Source organism: Piliocolobus tephrosceles, chromosome 8, assembly GCF_002776525.5.
Source record: "Piliocolobus tephrosceles isolate RC106 chromosome 8, ASM277652v3, whole genome shotgun sequence".
In the NCBI taxonomy this organism is placed as follows: Eukaryota; Metazoa; Chordata; class Mammalia; order Primates; family Cercopithecidae; genus Piliocolobus; species Piliocolobus tephrosceles.
The window spans coordinates 129611802-129633390 of NC_045441.1; the positions used below are offsets into that span (position 1 = coordinate 129611802).

General features: G+C 46.2%; 1 protein-coding gene across 2 annotated transcripts; it reads right to left on the minus strand.

Moving 5' to 3' along the window:
- Nucleotides 1–217: 217 nt before the first annotated feature.
- Nucleotides 218–20210, minus strand: MKRN1 (makorin ring finger protein 1). 2 transcript variants are annotated; one of them, XM_026456376.1, is made up of 8 exons: nt 19801–20210; nt 12907–13035; nt 5590–5819; nt 4868–5094; nt 2579–2793; nt 1720–1830; nt 1031–1169; nt 218–668 (listed from the first exon to the last, which is right to left on the minus strand). In XM_026456376.1, exons 1-8 carry the CDS (start codon nt 19983–19985, stop codon nt 456–458), a joined length of 1449 nt encoding a protein of 482 aa, XP_026312161.1. In that variant the 5' UTR covers nt 19986–20210; the 3' UTR covers nt 218–455. The 2 variants fall into 2 exon arrangements, with proteins under 2 accessions (XP_026312161.1, XP_026312162.1); XM_026456377.1 differs by lacking the exon at nt 19801–20210 and adding an exon at nt 19240–19721.
- Nucleotides 20211–21589: the final 1379 nt, after the last annotated feature.

Here is a 21589-nt window from a genome sequence, read left to right on the forward strand (position 1 = left end):
GAAACCTCAAGGATCCACATCCCATGTCTGGGGCAGAGGGCTATTGGCCAGCTTAGGTCCCTTCACCCATCACTCCTATTCTTGGACCCCAAAGCAGGGCCACTGCTTTTACTTTTGAACCTGGGGTCCTCAAAATGCGTGTGTGAAAAGTCCAGAAACGCAATCTGGTTGAAAACAGACGACGCAACACACCTACACTAACTGTCTGACAGTTAAATTTGTGTTACAAAAAACTAACTTTAAGATTTATTTTTGTAACTTTCTTCAACAGGGAAAACAACACACTCCTCAGGGAAAGGTGAGGGGTTGAGAAGACAGGCCCTGGGTAAAAATTCTTAGGACAGCACCTGGAGTTGAGAGGCCTGCCTAGGAGGGAACACGGGCCCTGCCACCCCACCACAGGGCACGGCTGCTGTCTGGGGTCAGCAGACCAGTTCACACGCCACGCAAGGTTGCTATAGATCCAAGTCATAAAAATCTTCCAGCTCATCATGAAACAAGTCCCACTCATCTTCAGAGTCTGTTAGTTCGTCGTCCCCACCTGCAGCCAAAAGCATAAGCAACATCTCGCCCAGCTCAAAGGTGACAACCTCTTCCTCTTCGTTGTCAAAGGGGTTGCTGTTCTCTCTTTCCTCAATGAGTTCCCAGAAGTGGTTCCTTCGTTGGGCCTGTAAAAAACAAGGCCATGATAGGGATGGCACTGTCGAGCAGTATCTTCTATCCTGTGGTTTACAAGGCAAACGTCCAGCACACCAGAGGGCATGACGAACCAGACTTCTTAGTTAGGGTTTCCATTTACCACTTCCTCCCCTATGGTTACTTGATGGAAATCGTTTAGGCTAGAACTTCTAACACACATTTTTTCCTTTCCTATCCCTCCCAGGTTTCTGAGGTTTCTTTCCTCCTTTAATACTCTACACTTTCGCTCCCAGACCTGAGCGTTAACCTTTTCCTTCCCCTACCCCAGTATGTGCAGGACGCAACTGATACCTTGGAATTTCCCCTCTTTTAAGAAAACAGTGAGAGTTACCCGGTATCTGCTTGATGTTCCCACTTTCTGTCTCTGTGGCTCCTCTCTACGGCCATCAGGGTACGCATGCTTGTAAAAACAGTTCCCTCCAAATGGGCAGCTCCCACGTCCTTCATCAAAATACCTGCACGCCTTGTTGCTGGAAAGGAAAATATCGCAACCCTTATTCACAGTGGATTTCAGGTCTGTATTTGACTATCATCCGGGGTTTCTTTAAACAGGTAGGGATAGAACCAGTATGTCAGCTTACAGCCCTCCCCAAGAGGTGTTCTTATGAACATGTGTGTGCCAATGCAAGAAACACTAACTAGAAACTGGTAACTCTGTTCAAGTCTGTGCTGGTTAATAGCTCTGCAGATGCCATAGAGAGAAAATCTTCTAGAAAGCCAACACACAAGAACATAGGACAGCTATGACATGGATTCAGAATAACGGAGAACCCCACTCGTGGGGCCTTGTCAACAATAAAGACCTCTTTGTAACACAGTCCCTTGGTATGGACCCCAAGGACTGTGTTATAGCAAGATACGTACTGGGTTAAGTGTTATCAGGGTGACAAAATAAACTCTCCTGGGAAGTCAAAGAAGGGTAGGAAGGAGGTAGGAGTGTATAATGCAGCATCACTCTTTTCAAAGTGAACCCAAGCTCTGTTGGGCTCTTCGCTTGAGAAAAGGCTGCAGTGCTCATACCTCATTGCCTCCTTGTATTTCAGAATGAGTTTCTGCTTCTCTTCTTTCTCCTCCACCCAGTACTCACTTGGAATGACAAAGTTAGATGTGATCCGGCATTCTGGGCAGGACCTGGGAAACAATGAACAGGCTGCAATGCAAATTCCCCTTTCACAGGCCCACTCTTCAAGGACACACCCTGGTGTGTCGCCTCCAGACTTAAAGACTTAACTGAAAGGCACGTGGGCATTTCCTGAAAGGGTTCCACATACTGTCACACAACTGACCATTTCTTTCAAGCAAAACAACCTCCTTTATAAATCCAACTCAATGGCTAGCCAGTTCGTTTTTTAAATATGACTTAGGTAGAAAACAAAAACAAAAGAAGACATTTCACACAGACTCCTTTTTCTTTCGTTTAAATAAATTTATTTCTTGTAGCTTTGCTCTGTTTAGATTATGTGGTTTTTGTTCAGTTATGAGAACAATCTTTAAAGGATGGTGGATTATTGGCTAGCTTAATGAATGGAATAGGAAAGTGGAAAATGTAAAACGTCAGGAAACATACATTCAGAGCTAGATCAGTTTGTTCACTGAGCCGAAACTGGCTAATAATCCATTAAACACAATCTCCTCAGAAAAAGCACGAAGATTCTACTAACTGATACACAAGGTTTCCTCATTCAAATAAAAGTAGATAGATAGACCAACTAACCTAGAAGCTAGCTGAAATACAAAGAAGAAATCCCCATTAGAATATCCCAGTTTCAAGATAAAATGCATGCATTTAAATGCGGTCCATCTGGTTGAAAGTTGGCACAAGTTACTAAATTCTTCCCCAAAAGAGAAAGCACAAATGAAGACTGGGGAGGAGTCTCACTTTATGATCTTGCTCTCAAATTGCTTAGCACTCCTCCACTTGCGAATGCACTTGAGACAGTAGGTGTGGTTGCAGTTGGAGAGGATCCCAAAGCGGCGCTCGCTGGGGTTGGCTTTCTCATAGACCACCTCCATGCAGATCCCACACACCATGTCCTTGCTGCGCTGCACAGCAAATGAGAGCTCCATGTCCTTCTCATGGGCCTCAATGCACGACTAGAGAAGGTGAAGAGAGAACAAGTGGAATCGAGTCATTGAATCCTGAAAAACTTGAGCAACAGTTAATGATGCACATTCAAAGAACCAAACAGTCAACTGAAGAAACAATGTTCCCAAGCTGACAGGAAAATTAGCTTTGCTGACTAGTAAACACAGGTGTGGTGTTTTTTGGGTTTTTTGTTTGTTTGTTTGTTTTGCGGTGGTACTTAACAATACTAGAAAATCAAACTATGAAGACTCAACTTTGGGAACTGAAAAATTACCCAATTTTCTCTGCCCCAAACCTGGAGCTCAACTACATTAAAGACAGTTTTCCATACTGTTTGTTATTTCTGGTTTCTACATGAGGTTAAGATCCCAGTTAAAACCTGTCAGAAAATAAGGGTGACAGCCACGTAACTCTCCTGTGCCTTTAAAGAAAAACATCTTCAAGATTTTTCAACTACTCAGCTTGACAGATTGATGCACACTTAGGTTAGATTAGCCCACTTTGGGGCTATTATAAATAATGCTGCCAAGAACATTCATGTACCAATTTTTGTGTGGACATCATATTTTAACTTATAAAAGTCCAAGGTTGGGTAGATCACATGAGGTCAGGAGTTCGAGACCATCCTGGCCAACATGGCGAAACCCCGTCTCTACTAAAAATACAAAAATTAGCTGGGCGTGGTGGTGCACGCCTGTAGTCCCAGCTACTCCGGAGGCTGAGGCGGGAGAATGGCTTGAACCAGGGAGGCGGAGGCTGCAGTGAGCCGAGATTGTGTTGCTACACTCCAGCCTGGGCGACAAAGCAAGACTGTCTCAAACAAACAAACAAACAAACAAAATACAGAAAAGCAATGTCATCCACAATCTCACATCATCACTAAACATGTCTTTTCCTAAACCTTTAAAAGAAAAAACATCCATATATTCAGAGGTAGGTTCCACTATTTCAATATATAGCTATAACATACAGATAGGGATCAAATTATGTCTACCTTATAACATGCCTTACCCCCTACAACCAAATTTAAACAGATGGAAATTTAAAAGAGACAGAAATGATTAGAAGTAAACTTTGCTCCAATAAATTTAAAGTTTGTAATACACTGTCTTCTGAACCTACCCTGGCTCCCATACATTGCTGCTGGAAATGTAAAATCCTAAAGCCACTGTGGAAAAGTATGGCAGTTTCTCAAAACATAAGGCATACAGTTCCTACGTAACCCAGCAATTCCACTCCTAGGTATATATACCCAAGAGAACTGAAAACATATCTTCACAAAAAAATCTATATACCAATATTCCTAGCAGCCTTATTCATAATAGCCAAAAACTGGAAATGACCTAAGTGTCCATCAACTCATGAATGGAAAAACAAATGTGGTCTAGCCATACAATGACAATAATTCAGCCATCAAAACTAAGAACAGATACACACAACCACATGGAGAACCTTGAAAGCAGTACGTTAAGTGAAAGAAGCCAGTCACAAAGGACCACATTACAGGATTCCATTTATACGAAATGTCCACAATAGGCCAATCCAGAGACAAAGCACATTCGTTATTGCCAGGAGCTGGAGGAAGGGTGGAACGAAGAGTGACTGCTAATGGGTGTAGGATGATCAAAGTATCCTAAAATTTGTAAAATGGCAATGGTTGCACATCTCTGTAAATATTCTAAAAACCAATGAAATGTGCATTTTCAAAAGATTAAATATATTCAGCTTGAATCTCAGAAACATTATTTTTTAAAAGAGGAAAAAAATGTTAGAAGTCCATAGTCTGAAGTTCTGGAAGTATGACCTCTTTTTTTCTTTTGCCTCAACCTCCCAGGCTCGAGCGATCCTCTTGCCTCAGCTTCCCAAGTGGCTGGGACTACAGACGCACGCCTCCATGCCCAGTTAATGTTGTTCACTGGACTTCTTGATAAAGCATCCAAGAAACCCAAGGAAGGAAAACTTCCCTACTCACTGATAACCATTCAATTCATCAAATGTTTCTCTGAAATAAACCCACAATGCTGTGAAAAGGCAAATAATGATTATCACACCTAATAACACACACACTCCCTAAAGACTTACTTTGATATGCTGTGATCTCTGGGCAGCATCCATCGGATGCAGGACCTGCAGCCCACACATGTCACAAGAATCTCCGTGGAGATACACACAGTTCTCCCCGTATCGGCACTCTCCCACTGCAGCATAGGGGCACAGCTGCTTCTTTGTCTCCACGGCGGTTTGCTCTTTCTCTGATTCTTCCTTGGTCACTGAGCCCTGCAGGGGTGCTTCAGTGCAGGAAGGTGCAGCTGAAAATGTGTAAGAGGGTGATAAAAGTCCAAACAATAAGGCAGATACATGAACTATAAGGGAACTGAGAATCTAACTTCAAAAAATGAAAATAAAACTGCAATTAAATACCAAAACAGTCTACTGAACTCATTTCTTCACTTGAAAGAAAGGAATGTTTTCTAATGCTGGTATTTCTAAGATTAGACTTGTAAAACAAAACAAAACAAAAAACACTGCTTCTTTATCTACGTCTTGGGTAACTGAAATTTATTTCAAAAAGTACTCATTAAAGAGAGGATTCAGTTTTTCAAAATATTCTGAATTCATTTCACTGGGATTCAAAGTTTCCTTCACTCTATCTGTAAATCTTAGGTAATCCAAATTAAAGTACTGTACTACGATTAAACTAAAAAAGGAATGGAATCAGAAAGGGGAAAGTTGTCAAAGCTAAGCAAACGGATGAACTGCTATCCAAGCCCTCTAACTCTTATTTTCTTCTTCAGAATACTTACTACGGCCACAGTAGGGCTGCCCAGGAACAAACTCAATAGCATTCACCCAGTCCTCTGAACCTGCTCCTACAGTTGCAAAGTTTGAATTTCTTGACTCAGCTTCGCCTGTATTCATTTCAACAAGTGGTCCAACTATCGATGAGAGACTTGAGGAAGCAGCAAGGGATGACTTTGTAGTTAGCTCTGTAACAGTTGCTTCTTCCTGTTTCAATGGCTTGCTATGTTCATATCTAAGAAAAAATTCAAAAGTAAGCAGTCGGCTGGGTGTGGTGACTCACGCCTATAATCCCAGCACTTTTCACCAGAGGTCAGGAGTTCGAGACCAGCCTGGCCAATGTGGTGAAACCCTATCTCTACTAAAAATGCAAAAATTAGCTGGGTATGGTGGTGGGCAAACAAACAAAACAAAACAACTCTCTGGTTTAAAAGATAATTTCCAAAAAAAAAAAAATTATTTTTACACACTTTCTATCTTTTGTTTTCTTTGAGACAAGGTCTTGCTGTCACCCAGACTAGAGTGCAGTGGCATGATCACAATTCACTGCACTCTTAACCTCCCTGGGCTCCGGTGATCCTCCCACCTCACTCAGCCTCCCCAGTAACCGGGACTACAGGTACACACCACCACACACACGCAGCTAATTTTTATTTTGTAAATACGGGGTTTTGCCATGTTGCCTAAATTGGTCTCCTGGGTTCAAGTGATCTGCCCCGCCCAGCCTAGAATAAATGTGTGTAAGGAAGTTTAATCAATTTTTCTGTCTCCGTGAGAGAGGACAACCCTTTCTTTCCCTGGTTGGTTTACAACTCCCACCCCATTGCTTCTCTGGCCTTTAGTATTTTAAAGTATCAGATTCCTCAGTTGGTCCAAAAGTCAAAACTCCAAACAAGAAGTCAGCCAAGCCAGCCCAGGCATGGTAGTTCACACCTGTAATCCCCAGCACTTTGGGAGGCCAAGGCAGGCAGATCACTTGAGGGCAGGAGTTCGAGACCAGCCTGGTCAACATACTGAAACCCCATCTCTACTGAAAATACAAAATTTAGCCAGGCGTGGTGGCACATGCCTGTAATCCCATCTACTTGGGAGGCTGAGGAGGAAGGTGGAGGTTGTGACACTGTGCCACTACACTCTAGTCTGGGCGACACAGCGAGACTGTTTAAAAAAAAAAAGAAAGACGACTATACTCTAGTCTGGGCGACACAGCAAGACTGTCTAAAAAAAAAAGAAGGAAGTCAACCAAGACAATATCGCCCCTTTCCCCAGAGGGTGTCCAGAAACAAACACTGTAAGTTCTAATGGCATTCTGGGAGAGTACTAGGTATCTGCAATATGCAAAACAGTCCCAAAGAACAGTCCCAAAACAGCAACAAAGAACTGGCCTCACTAAACAGCACCATCATTACAAAACATTGATGCAGAAAATCCTCTGAACTGTTGTGGCTATGATGCTATCCTTCATTATCAATGATCTACTCCCTCTAAGAAGAGGGAAATCCCAGGGCATTGAGCAAGTTACATAAAAGGATCCCAACACTAAGAGTAAGAAGTAGGTGGCCAGGCGTGGTGGCTCATGCCTGTAATCTCAGCCCTTTGGGAGGCCAAAGCGGGTGGATCACCAGGTCAGGAGATTGAGACCATCCTGGCCAGCATGGTGAAACCCTGTCTTTACTAAAATACAAAAAAAATCAGCTGGGCATGGTGGTGGGCACCTGTAGTCCCAGCTACTCAGGAGGCTGAGGTTGGGGAATCGCTTGAACCCAGGAAGCGGAGACTGCAGTGAGCTAAGATCACACCACTGCACTCCAGCCTGGCGACTCAGCAAGACTCCGTCTCAAAAAAAAAAAAAAAAAAAGAGTAAGAAGTAGGTTTAAGTTCCTAGATATAATTTTAATAGGAAACAAGCAATCACAGAGCAAGCCTCTCTTTAAGATTCCTTCTTTAGCTAGTCCATAATCCATCTTTTAATAATCACCCATATCAGCCTGTAATCAACAATTATCACCAAACTTTCAAGTAGACTACTATAGTTTCTCTTTCTTTCACTTTATGCTATGAGATTTAAACCCAGCTCAATTCTGGCTCATCCTTTAAAGAGTTTTTAAAAAGGGGCAGCTACGGCCGGGTGCGGTGGCTCACGCCTGTAATCCCAGCACGTTGGGAGGCCAAAGCAAGGGGATCACAAGGTCAGGAGATTGAGACTACCCTGGTTAACACGGTGAAACCCCATCTCTACTAAAAATACAAAAAATTAGCTCGGCATGGAGGCGTGTGCCTGTAGTCCCAGCTACTCGGGAGGCTGAGGCAGGAGGATGGCATGAACCTGGGAGGCAGAGCTTGCAGTGAGCTGAGATCGCGCCACTGCACTCCAGCCTGGGCGACAGAGCGAGACTCTGTCTCAAAAAAAAAAAAAAAAGAAAAGAGGCAGCTATATCCTTATAAGAAAGAAAACTAAGAGGTCAGGAGGCCCAGTGCTCACATCTACAATCCTGGCATATTGGGAGGCAAAGATGAGAGGATCAGTTGAGGCTAGGAGTTTGAGACCAACCTGGATGAGATAGGGAGACCCTGTCTCTACAAACAAAACAAAAAACTTAGCCAAAGGTGGTGGTTGCAGTGAGTCATGTTCACACTATCGCACTGTAACCTGTGCAAGGGTGCAAGACCAGATCTCGAAACAAAGAAACAAACAAACAAAAAACCAATTAAGGTTCCTTTGAACTTTTTTTTTTTTTTTGACACGGAGTTTCCCTCGTTGCCCAGGCTGGACTGCAATGGCACGATCTTGGCTCACCACAACATCCGCCTCACAGGTTCAAGTGATTCTCCTGCCTTAGCTTCCAGAGTAGCTGGGATTACGGGCATGCGCCACCATGCCTGGGTAATTCTGTATTTTTGGTAGAGACAGGGTTTTCCACGTTGGTCAGGCTGGTTTCGAACTCCCAATCTCAGGTGATCCACCTGCCTCAGCCTCCCAAAGTGCTGGGATTAAAGGCGTGATGCACCATGCCCAGCCGCCCCCTCCTCCCCCGCCCTTTTTTAAGAGGAAGTCTCATTCTGTTGCCCAGACTGGAGTACAGTGGCACGATCTAGGTTCACTGCAAACTCCACCTTCCGGGGTTCAAGTGATTCTCCCACCTCAGCCTCCCAAATAGCTGGGATTACTGGCACATGCCACTATGCCCAGCTAATATTTGTACTTTTAGTAGAGACAGGGTTTAACCATGTTGGCCAGGCTGGTCTTGAAATCCTGACCTCAGGTGATCCACCCGCCTCAGCCTCCCAAAGTGCACGGATTATACAGGTGTGAGCCACCGTGCCCAGTCCCTTTCAACTTTGAAGTTGAGCCATGTGCATCTGCCTCAACATCAGAGGCTTACCAAAACAGGGAACCTACCTAATTTCTTCTGGTCTCAAAACTATTTGGGGCTGGCAAAGTTGCCTGAAAAATAAGCTGGTTAATATGCAAAGCCTAGGGCTTAGCACAGATTTCTTCAATTTAACCTTCAATTTTTCCATTCACTTATCCACACAGTCCATTCAGATGAGCACTTCTGGAATAGGGACCAAATGCTAATTAACTATAGCCTTCTGATTCTATCTCAAAGTCTATGCTCATCCCTCTGCTTGGGAGGTTGGATTCTTCACTCTCATCAATATTCAACTCCTCCTGCCCCAGTAACAGTTGGCAGTAACTCTCAAAAGACTGGAATCCAGTTCAAGGAACACAACTCCCCTACAATTAGCCTCAATACCTGCAGAGACTGTACCACCACAAAGATTCCCCCATTCATCACTGTAGGGTAAAGTTCTCACTACTTTTTCTGCCTTTTATATTGGGACTGCAGAAGACATGCCTAGTGGAGAGGCCGGGCGCCGTAGCTCACGCCTGTAATCCCAGCACTTTGGGAGGCCAAGGCAGGTGGATCACCTGAGGTTAGGAGTTCGAGACCAGCCTGGCCAACACGGTGAAACCCTCTCTCTACTAAAAATACAAAAATTAGCTGGGCGTGGTGGCGCATGCCTGTAGTCCCAGCTACTCGGGAGGCTGAGACAGGAGAATTGCTTGAACCAGGGAGTCGGAGGTTGCAGTGAGTCGAGATCATGCCACAGCACTCCAGCCTGGCGACAGAGTAAGAGTCTCAAAAAAAAAAAAAAAAAAAAAAGACATACCTGGTGGAGAGTTTGAGAATAATGTCTCTGTGTCACTTTTCCCCCTTTCCAGCAATACTCTAATGACAAATTAGCAGAGGGCAAAATGATAACAACTAAACAAAGTTTTCATGGGATCAACTTCTGAAATCCTACACAGTCATTTGAAAAAGATCTTCTCTTCCCCCTCATCTTGACTGGACTCTCTAATAAACAGATGTGGGGCCGGGCGCGGTGGCTCAAGCCTGTAATCCCAGCACTTTGGGAGGCCGAGACGGCAGATCACGAGGTCAGGAGATCGAGACCATCCTGGCTAAACGGTGAAACCCTGTCTCTACTAAAAATACAAAAACTAGCTGGGTGAGGTGGCGGGCGCCTGTAGTCTCAGCTACTCGGGAGGCTGAGGCAGGAGAATGGCGTAAACCCGGGAGGCGGAGCTTGCGGTGAGCTGAGATCGGGCCAACACTGCACTCCAGTCCGGGCGACAGAGCAAGACTCCGCCTCAAAAAAAAAAAAGCAAAATAAACAGATGTGGGATGACTTAATATTAATATCCCAACCCACCAATAATGTCAGGTTCTGAACTCTAATCATTTTGAACCCAGTGACTCACACTAGATTTTCTGATAATGACAGTAAAATTGACTATGACGCCAGGCGTGGTGGCTCACGCCCGTAATCCCAGTCCTTTGGGAGGCCGAGATGGGCAGATCACCAGGTCAGGAGATCAAGACCATTCTGGCTAACACGTTGAAACCCCACCTCTACTAAAAACACAAAAAATTAGCCTGGCGAGGTGGCGGGCGCCTGTAGTCCCAGCTACTCGGGAGGCTGAGGCAGGAGAATGGCATGAACCCAGGGGGCGGAGGTTGTAGTGAGTTGAGATCGTGCCACTGCACTCCAGCCTGGGCGACAGAGCAAGACTCCATCTCAACAACAACAAAAAACATTGACTATAACACTGTCAAGTCTTACCGAGAGTAGTGGTTTAATGTCCAAAACTCCTTGACATGTCTCCCTTCAAAAGTTGGAGCCCAATCCTCTCCCTTTACATGTGGGCTGGACTTAGTCCAGAATCAGTGGAAATGACACTACATGACTCCTGACACTAGGTCATAAAAGGCATTGTCTCCTTGTCTCCTCTGTTAAATTGTTTGCTCTGGGGAAAGCTAGCTGCTAAGCAGAAAGGACACTAAAGCATCCCTATGAAAAGGCCCATGTGGGCCAGGCACGGTGGCTCAGGTCTGTAATTCCAGCACTTTGGGAGGCAGAGGCAGGCAGGCAGGCAGGCAGTCTGCCTGAATGCAAGCATTGAGACCAGCCTGGCCAACATGGTGAAACCCCCTCTCTACTAAAAATATAAAAGTTAGTGGGGTGTGTGGGCCGGGCGTGATGGCTCATGCCTATAATCCCAACACTTTGGGGGGCTGGTGTGGGCTGGTCAGGAGATCGAGACCATCCTTTCAACAAGGTGAAAACCCCGTCTCTACTAAAAATACAAAAATTAGCTGGGCGTGGCAGTGCATGACTGTAATCCCAGCTACTCAGGAGGCTGAGGCAGGAGAATTGTTTGAACCTGGGAGGCAGAGGTTGCAGTGAGCCGAGATGGTGCCATTGCACTCCAGCCTGGGTGACAAGAGAAAGACTCTGTCTTAAACCAAACAAAACAAAAAAACAAACAAAACAAACAAAAAACAATCCTGGCTGGGCATCGTGGCTCATGCCTGTATTCCTAGCACTTTGGGAGGCCGAGGTGGACAGATCACTTGAGGTCAGGAGTTTGAGACTAGCCTGGCCAACATGATCAAACCCTGTCGGTACCAAAAATATAAAAAAATTAAGGCCGGGCACGGTGGCTCAAGCCTGTAATCCCAGCACTTTGGGAGGCCGAGACGGGCGGATCACGAGGTCAGGAGATCAAGACCATCCTGGCTACCCCGGTGAAACCCCGTCTCTACTAAAAAAAAAAATACAAAAACCTAGCCGGGCGAGGTGGCGGGCGCCTGTAGTCCCAGCTACTCGGGAGGCTGAGGCAGGAGAATGGCGTAAACCTGGGAGGTGGAGCTTGCAATGAGCTGAGATCCGGCCACTGCACTCCAGCCTGGGCGACAGAGCCAGACTCCGTCTCAAAAAAACAAACAAACAAAAAAACAAAAAAACAAACAAAAACAAAAAACAAAAACAAAAAAAAATTAGCCAGGCATGGTGGCACACAGCTGTAGTCCTATCTACTCAGGAAACTGAAGCAGGAGAATTGCTTGAATCTGGGAGGCGGAGGTTGCAGTGAGCCCAGATCTTGCCACTGCACTCCAGCCTGGGCGACAGAGGAACGAGACTCTGTCTCACAAAAAAAAAAGAAAGAAAAAAATATATATATATATATCCTGGAGTCCTCATCAAGTCTTCAGATAACTACTACCCTTGCTAAAATTTTGACTGCCATCTCTTAAGAGTCTCTGAGCTAGAACTATCCAGCTAACGCACTCACAGAATCCACAATAACCCAGAAACTGAGATAATAAATGTTCAGTTTTAAGTTACTCAATTTGGGGGTGGTCAGGCTCCGTGGCTCATGTCTGTAATCCCAACACTTTTCCGAGGCCAAGGCAGGAAGATTGAGCCCAGGAATCTGAGACAAGCCTACGCAACATAGCAAGACCCCCATCTCTACAAAAAATTAAATTTGAGGATTACTTGTTTAACATCCATAGATAACACACCTAGACATTTCTGAACTAGGAAGACAGAAAAGCCCTACCCAATTTTCTTTTTAAGGAGGAGTCTCACTCTGTTGCCCAGGCTGGAGTGTAGTGGCAGGCTCTTGGCTCACTGCAACCTCCATCTCCCGGGTTCATGTAATTCTCCTGCTTCAGCCTCCGAAGTAGCTGGGATTACAGATGCACACCACCATGCCTGGCTAATTTTTCTATATTTTGTAGACACGAGGTCTCACTAGGTTACCCAGGCTGGTCTCAAACTTCCAAGCTCAAGCAATCCTCCTACCCCAGCCTCCCAAAGTGCTGGGATTATAGGCATGAGCCACTGCCCAGTCAAGAGTCATTTTCAAAGCATTAGTTTTAATCAATGACATATAAAGCTATCAGAATTACGTCTTTTACATTTTTCCTCCAACCCACCCCTGAACAAATTTATAAACAAATTCTTACCTGCAGCGGTCTCCATAAATACAGTACCCTCGCTGAAAATACTTGCACACTACACTATACGGACTGTCAGAGAGGTCATGCGAGTAGCGACAGTTGTCTCCTTCCTTACAAACCCCATGCATGAAATACCTGTGAGACAAAGGAACTAGATTAAAACCAATCCTTGAAAAGACTAAAACCAATTAGTATTCATGGCTAATATATTCAACCATCAAATACATAAACATAAGAAATAAACACAAAGGCCTGTAATCCCAGCACTTGGGGAGGCCGAGACGGGTGGATCACGAGGTCAGGAGATCCAGACCATCCTGGCTAACACGGTGAAACCCCGTCTCTACTAAAAACTACAAAACAAAACTAACCGGGCGAGGTGGCAGGCGCCTGTAGTCCCAGCTACTCAGGAGGCTGAGACAGGAGAATGGCCTAAACCCAGGAGGCGGAGCTTGCAGTGAGCTGTGATCCGGCCACTGCACTCCAGCCCGGGCGACAGAGCAAGACTCAGTCTCAAAAAAAAAAAAAAAAGAAATAAACACAAAGAAAGGGCCGGGCTGGGTGCCTCATGTCTGCAATCCCAGCACCTTTGGGAGGCTGAGGCAGACAGATCGCGAGGTCAGGAGATCAAGACCATTCTGACTAATATGGTTGAACGCTATCTCCACTAAAAATACAAAAAATTAGCCAGGCGTGGTGGCAGGCCCCTATAATCCCAACTACTCGGGAGGCTGAGGCAGGGGAATCGCTTCAACCCGGGAGGCGGAGGTTGCAGTGAGCCAAGAGCCTGCCACTACACTCCAGCCTGGCAACAGAGTGAGACTCCTCCTTAAAAAGAAAATTGGGTAGGGCTTTTCTGTCTTCCTAGTTCAGAAATGTCTAGGTGTGTTATCTATGGATGTTAAACAAGTAACCCTCAAATTTAATTTTTTGTAGAGATGGGGGTCTCGCTATGTTGCATAGGCAGGTCTCAGATTCCTGGGCTTGAGATCATGCCACTGAGTCACTACACTCCAGCCTGGGCAACAGAATTTCTGGGCTACGTCAAAGAATTTCTCCTCCAAACAAAAATCAATGAATATAAAGTAGGTGTCTTGTTTTTAAATGACACCACCAAAAAAAAAAAATCATCCAAATTCACCTTAATGTCACTACCCAAGTTGAGTCTGCCTTCGGTGAAAGCCTGGGCCATATATTATTTGTAAAGTTCCTTCCACCGTGCAGACTCTGACTCCATGAGAGACACTGTCCGGTAATAAAGACAAAATTTACTAGAATCCCCCTACTACTGTGCCTCTTAGAAAACTAATAGTGACCGCCAAGATAGAAAACAAACTGCCAGGTTACCCTGTAAGGGTACAAGAGAACCAAACAGCACCCTCAGAGTATCTCTGGGCATCTTAACAACCTCTTTCGGAATTTCTATAAATTATAGATATGGCATTTAATCAATTAATCTGCAGTGACATTTCTTACTTTGATATTTAACTTTTAATGAGTACTCATTTATCAAACTGTTTATCAAACTAGATTATAAATTCCTGATGGGTAAAGACCAATTTATTCCCCCTTTTATCTCCTACTATCTGTGCACATAACATGTACTTGTTAGATAAAGGTAGAAGGCTGGGGGCGGTGGCTCCCGCCTGTAATCCCAGCACTTTGGGAGGCCAAGGCAGGTGGATCACCTGAGGTTGGGAGTTTGAGACCAGCCTGACCAACATGGTGAAACCCGTTCCTAATAAAAATACAAAATTAGCTGAGCGTGGTGACCAAGCCTGTAATCCCAGCTACTCAGGAGGCTGAGAGAGGAGAATCACTTGAACCCAGGAGGCAGTGGCCGCAGGGAGCTGAGACTGCACTGAGCCAATATTGTACCACTGCACTGTAGCCTGGGCAACAACAGCAAAACTCCATCTTAGATTAAAAAAAGAGAGAGAGAGAAGAAAAAGAAAAAGGGAGAAGAGCCTAGGTGGTGGCTCACGCCTGTATTCCCAGCACTTTGGGAGGCTGAGGCGGGTAGATCACCAGAGGTCAGGTGTTCAAAATCAGCCTGGCCAACATGGTAAAACCCTCTATCTACTAAAAATACAAAAATTAGGCCAAGCATAGTGGCTCACACCTGTAATCCCAGCACTTTGGGAGGCTGAGGGAAGTGGATCATGAGATCAGGAGATCGAGACCATCCTGGCTAACACTGTGACACCCTGTCTCTACTAAAAATACAAAAAAAAACAAAAAATTAGCCAGGCATGGTGGCACGCACCTCTAGTCCCAGCTACTCAGGAGGCTGAGGCAGGAGAATTGCTTGAACCCGCGGTGGGTGGGGGGCCCAGAGGTTGCAGTGAGCCAAGATCGCGCCACTGAGACTTCGTCTCAAAAAAAAAGGAATAAAAGGCTGTAGAAGACAGCTAGATGTGATGGTGAATCACGGTACCAATAGCAAATTAATTTTTCTTTCCCAGCTGCATAATCTTTTTAATACCATCTAAATATTTATTACTTATTTCCTCTCACAATCACTAGGTAGTTTCCAAGTAATAAATTTCACTACGGACATCACAGCACTCAGATAAAGAATTTCTAGAAGGGGCCGGGCGCGGTGGCTCAAGCCTGTAATCCCAGCACTATGGGAGGCCGAGATGGGCGGATCATGAGGTCTGGAGATCAAGATCATCCTGGCTAACATGGTGAAACCCCGTCTCTACTAAAAAATACAAAAAACTAGCCGGGCAAGGTGGCAGGCGCCTGTAGTCCCAGCTACTCCGGGGGCTGAGGCAGGAGAATGGCGTGAACCCGGGAGGCGGAGCTTGCAGTGAGCTGAGATCCGGCCACTGCACTCCAGCCTGGGCGACAGAGCGAGACTCCGTCTCAAAAAAAAAAAAAAAAAAAAAAGAATTTCTAGAAGGATTTCCTTCTTTCTTTCTTTCTTTTGAGATTAAGTCTCGCTGTCACCCAGGCTGGAGTGCAGTGGCCCAGTCTTGGCTAAACATACAAATAATTAGCCAGGCGTGATGGCACGCACCTGTAATCCCAGCTCCTCGGGAGGCTGAGGCACCAGAATTGCTTGAACCCAGGAGGCAGAGGTTGTAGTGAGCTGAGATCATGCCACTGCACTCCAGCTTCGGCTACAGAGAGAGACTCTGTCCCAAAAAAAGAACAACTTTCAAGGCCGAGCATGGTGGTTCACACCTGTAATTCCAGCACTTTGGGAGGCCGAGGCGGGTGAAACACACTTGAGCTTAGGAGTTCAAGACCAGCGTAGGCAACAGGGTGAAACCGTCTCTACCAAAAATGCAAAAAAGATTAGCCAGGGGTGGTGGCATGTGCCTGTAATTCCAGCTACTGGGGAGGTTCAGGCGGGAGGATTGCTTGATTGCTTGAGCCTAGGAGGTGGAGGCTGCAATGAGCCAAGACACTGCCATTGCACTCCAGCCTAGGGGACAGAGAGAAACCCTACCTCAAAAAATAAAAAGAAAAGAGTTTTTTGAAAAATCGAAAAACCTTTGATTTTTGTGTATTATTTCAACTACCAGAACACTCATCTACCATTACAGAAGCACTCTAATAAAGCGGGGTCTAAATTCGAATTACAACTTCTCTTTAAGTATTAACTGTTCTAACTGCACACACTCAAGGTAACTCAAGGTAGCAGATGCAATGAGCATATTTCTATTTCTTAGTATTTCTCTAATAAAAGAGATGAAAAACAGCCTGGTGGTGGCAGCATAACACAGTTTCTGAGGAAAGGTATTCTTAGGTTTTACTTAAGTGGCAGAAATAAAACACAACGAAAACCTCAGGAGAAACATCAGAAAAAATGTAACCAGTAAGAAAATACAGGTGATTCCAAGCAATTAAAAACATTCTAATGAAAACTAACTTAAGAGGATTACACCCTAAGTGAAGAAAACAGCTTTAGTCAAATTCCTACATACAGGAGGGATGTGCTATATAGGCAGAAATCAGCACAAACACTAACCCACACCTCTATGTGATTCTCTTTAGGGGACGTTTACCTAGCAAACATATTGAAAATGTTTATTTATAATACAGTATACACATCTGCACTCTCTTGAGCACCTCATATTGTGTCTCCCATTGCTGGCGTGCAATGTTTACTTACTGAATGATTGAATAAGGTAAGTTCCAGAAAGATACACATGTGGCCGGGCACAATCCCAGCTACTCAGAAGGCTGAGGCAGGAGAATCGCTTGAACCCGGGAGGCAGAAGTTACAGTGCACTCCAGCCTGGGCAACAGAGCGAGATTCCGTCTCAAAAAAAAAGAAAGAAAGAAAGAAAGGAAAAAAGAAAGACACACATGTGTTCTATTAACTACTTTGTCTTTAGTAATTTACATTTTTTTTTAAATGAAAGGAGAGGAATCTTACAAAGTTCCTGTTAAAGTGGGTAATTCTAGGTATGACTTTATCAACATCATTCAAGCATTTACTGAGTATCTGCTCTATGCCAGGAACTGAGGAAAGAAAGTCCTGCAGATAAAATAGGGCCCTGCTCTTCTCAGAAAGCTCAAAGTGTACAATAAAGATCATAGTTAGGCCGGGTGCAGTGGCTCACGCCTGTAATCCCAGCACTTTGGGAGGCCGAGGGGGACAGATCACCCGAGGTCGGGAGTTCAAGACCAGCCTTGCCAACAAGGCGAAACTCCGTCTCTACTAAAAATACAAAATTAGCCGGGTGTGGTGGTGCATGCCTGTAATCCCAGCTACTGAGGCATCTGTAATCCCAGAGACTGAGGCAAGAGAATCAATTAAACCTGGGAGGCAGGGGTTGTGGTGAGTTGAGAGCACACCTTTGCACTCCAACCTGGGCAACAAGAGGGAAACTCTGTCTCAAAAAGAAAAAAAAAAAGATCATAGTTGACATTCCTCTATCTAAAGGAGAAAATAGTTTTTAGTAAGAGGATCATGTTGGTACCTAGAACAACCAAAAACAATGTCAAACACTAAAATCCCAGATCTATCAAGTAATCTGCACAACAACAACGAAAAGTCTCAAGCGAAAGCTATACGAAAAAACCCCAAGAACTAGTAAGTCTAAGCTCTTTATTTTCTTTCTTTTTTTTCTTTTGACAGAGTTTCACTTTCACCCAGGCTGGAGTGCAGTGGTGTGATCTTGGCTCACCGCAACCTCCGCCTCCTGGGTTCAAGCAACTCCCTGCCTCGGCCTCCCGAGTAGCTGAGATTGCAGGGGCCTGATACCACGCTCGGCTAATGTTTTTTGTATTTTTGGTAGAGACGGGGTTTCACCATCTTGGCCAGCCTGGTCTTGAACTCCTCACCTCGTGATCTACCTGCCTTGGCCTCCCAAAGTGCTGGGATTATAAGTGTGAGCCACCGTGCCTGACCTAATTTTCATATTCTTAGTAGAGACAGGGTTTCACCATGTTGGCCAGACTGGTCTCAAACTCCTGACCTCAGGCGATCTGCCTCAGCCTCCCAAAATGCTGGGATTACAGGCGTGAGCCACCGCGCCGACCTGGCCACCCCGACAGGCCGGCTTTAATTTTTAAAAGATGTAACTAGCACATACAGATCAACTGTAGCATTGTAAAAGGGAAACAGATATTCAAATAATTTGCTTCTTGAGTAGAAACTTTAAAATCATCCTTCCTTGAAATATTCCACTTTTACAATCCACCGATGAGTAAGACAAGTGATCTGAAATTGCGTTTCTGCTTTCTACATCCCATTATGTAAAATAATTAAGCTTATTCTTCACACCTCAAATGTATCATATCAAAGGCTGAGAGAGCTTCGAAGGTCGCCAGGATAAATGTATCACATCAAAGACTGGGAAGGTTTCAAATTTCACCCTTAATACTACAAGTTCTTATTAGGAATCATTTTTACATACTTGCATTTAAATGACACCACCTAGGGGAAAACCGGCATTTCAGCTGATTTATTCAACTGAGAGAAAAAAGCTTACAGTCGCTACTGATCACTATTTAAAAACTGGAATACAAAAAACGCACAATTAAATGCCCTCGTCTGCGTAGAGCTAGATAGTTTTTTTTACAAGCGTACACATCCATACAACCGCCATCCCTTAATTTTTCCAATATTTAAGTATCGCATATCAAACCAAAACCAAACCTCTCTCTTCCGGGAGCGAAGAGCCCTTTCACTCCCTTCAGAAGATGCGTAAATTTCAAAAGAGGAACACAGCGCTGGGGGAGGGTAATAATCTGCAGCTCAAAAAACCGCGGGTGGAGAAGACGACCCCGGCCCCCGAACGCCTGCTTCTAAGACAAAGCTCAGCACCGCCAACCTCGACAAACATACAAAGAAGAAATACAAAAGCTTTTTCTCACAGTTGGGCGGAGGATGGGGGGCGGAGGGACCGAGGGACGTGAAAAGACGTTACAAACGGATGGCACGGAGGGAGAAGAGGGCCGGGAGCCAGGCAAGCTCGCTGGGGCCCTCGGCGGGGTTATCTAGGCCCGGAGAGGATCGCTGGGAGACCGGCTGGAAGAGCCCACCTCCCGAGCCCCGGGAGCCGGAGGCAGCGGCGGGGGCATCCTTCCAGCGGCAAGGGAGGAGCCAGCCCACCTCTCCCCGATGCGCTCGCAGCCAGCTCAGGCAGCGCTCAGGGAAGGGTAAGCCGCGGTGCAGTCCCGCGGCTCTGCAGCAATCGCGCACCGCCAGGCCCCCGCGGACAGCGCTGAGGTCTCCGCGGCCCAGCGGGGGTTGACGCAATGACTGGGGGAAGGCGGCGGCGGCGGGGGCCGCGAGGGCTGCAGAGGTCGAGACAACGCCGGTCTCCGCCCTCCCGCGCCTCCCGCCGCCGGCCGGCCGCCCTCCTCCCTCCCGCGCCGCAGGCTTCGCCCGCGGCCCCCTCCCCGCTGCCGGCGCTTCGCCGCGCAACGTCCTACCTGCAGGTGACCTGTTTAGTCCAGCCGCCGCCGCTGCCGTCGCTGCCGCCGCCCCCTCCGCCCGCCCCCAGGGACTGGGCGGTGACTGTGGGGATCGGGGTGGGGGAGGCTGCTGCCGCCGCCGCCGCTGCCGCTCCTGCTCCTGATGTTGTGGCTGTTGTTCCGGGAGCTGCAGCCTCCGCCATTACTATTTATCCCACACAGCAAAGGCCCCGGAACTTCCGGGATCACATAGTTCCGGTCCGGCTGCGGGGAGAGGACGGCGAGGCCAGGAGAGGGGAGGGGAAGGACACTGAGGCACCCGCTCCGTCCCCGCCTGCTATGCGTCGCGTCTCTGAGCGCTCTCGCCACTTCAACTGCGGGCCCGGAGCGTGCGCGCCCGCGGCCCGCCCACGGCGCCGCTGATTGGTGGAGGGGACGTCTCCTCTGGGAAAGGGGCGGGGCTAGCGGGGGTTCTGTACAGGTGTGTCCTGGGCTCGAAACCCCAGCGACGAAAGTCCACAGTTAGCGGCTTGCTTCCTAGCAGAGGCTGATATAGTGGAGCGGGGGCTGGGGACTAGGAACCCGCAGTCGGAAGACCTGGGTTTGAAGATACACTTTCCCAATTCTCTAGTAAGATTTGAGCTAGGTACCTGTTCTGAGCCTCAGTTTCAGCCTCTCTCAAATCAGGATGACAGCAGACCCACACATACGGTTGCTGTGAGGATTACATGTCTTTAGAAATCACTGAACTTAGTGCCTGGTACATGGTAAACAGTTAATAAAGGTTATATCATTCCTGGTATCAGAGATGAGATCTTGGCCAAGTATTTTGGCTGAGCAATGCTCTGAAGGGCTGTTCCCCTTATCTCCCGGCTTCCCTTTGTAAGCTATGTGTGTCTTCCAGCAAATTATCCTACCTCTTGGTGCTCCTGCTTTCTCCTCTGTAAAAGTGACAATAATAATAATAATAATAGTCCAGGCGCGGTGGCTCACGCCTGTAATCCCAGCACTTTGGGAGGCCAATGTGGGTGGATCACCTGAGGTCATGAGTTCGAGATCAGCCTGGCCAACGTGGTGAAACCCTCGTCTTTACTAAAAATACAAAAATTAGCCGGGTGTAGTAGCTAGTCCCAGTTACTCAGAGGCTGAGGCAGGAGAATTCCTTGAATCCCGGAGGCGAAGGTTACAGTGAGCCGAGATCGCGCCACACTGCACTCCAGCTTGGGCGGCAGAATGAAACTCCGTCTCAAAATAATAATAATAATAATACATAGTAGTACCTACTCCAGAGATGGCTGTGAAAATTAAATGAGAGTCTGTTTAAAAACCTTTGCATTGGCTGCGCGCGGCGGCTCACGCCTGTAATCTCAACACTTTGAGAGGGAGGGGGGCGGATCACGAGGTCAGGAGATTGAGACCATCCTGGCTAATGCAGTGAAACCCCGTCTCTACTAAAAAAATACAAAAATATTAGCCGGGCGTGGTGGCGGGCGCCTGTAGTCCCAGCTACTCGGGAGGCTGAGGCAGGAGAATGGCGTGAACCCGGGAGGTGGAGCTTGCAGTGAGCCGAGATTGCGCCACTGCACTCCAGCCTGGGCGACAGAGCGAGACTCTGTCTCAAACAAAACAACAACAATCCTTTGCGTTGTGCTTTTCACACTGCAGTGAATACAAAATGAGTAACAAAATAAGTCTGGAATATCCTAGCTTTTTTTAAAATGCATCTTTAAAATTGTATATATTTAAGGTGTAAAACATTGTTTTATTTATTTATTTATTTATTTATTTATTTATTTATTTATTTATT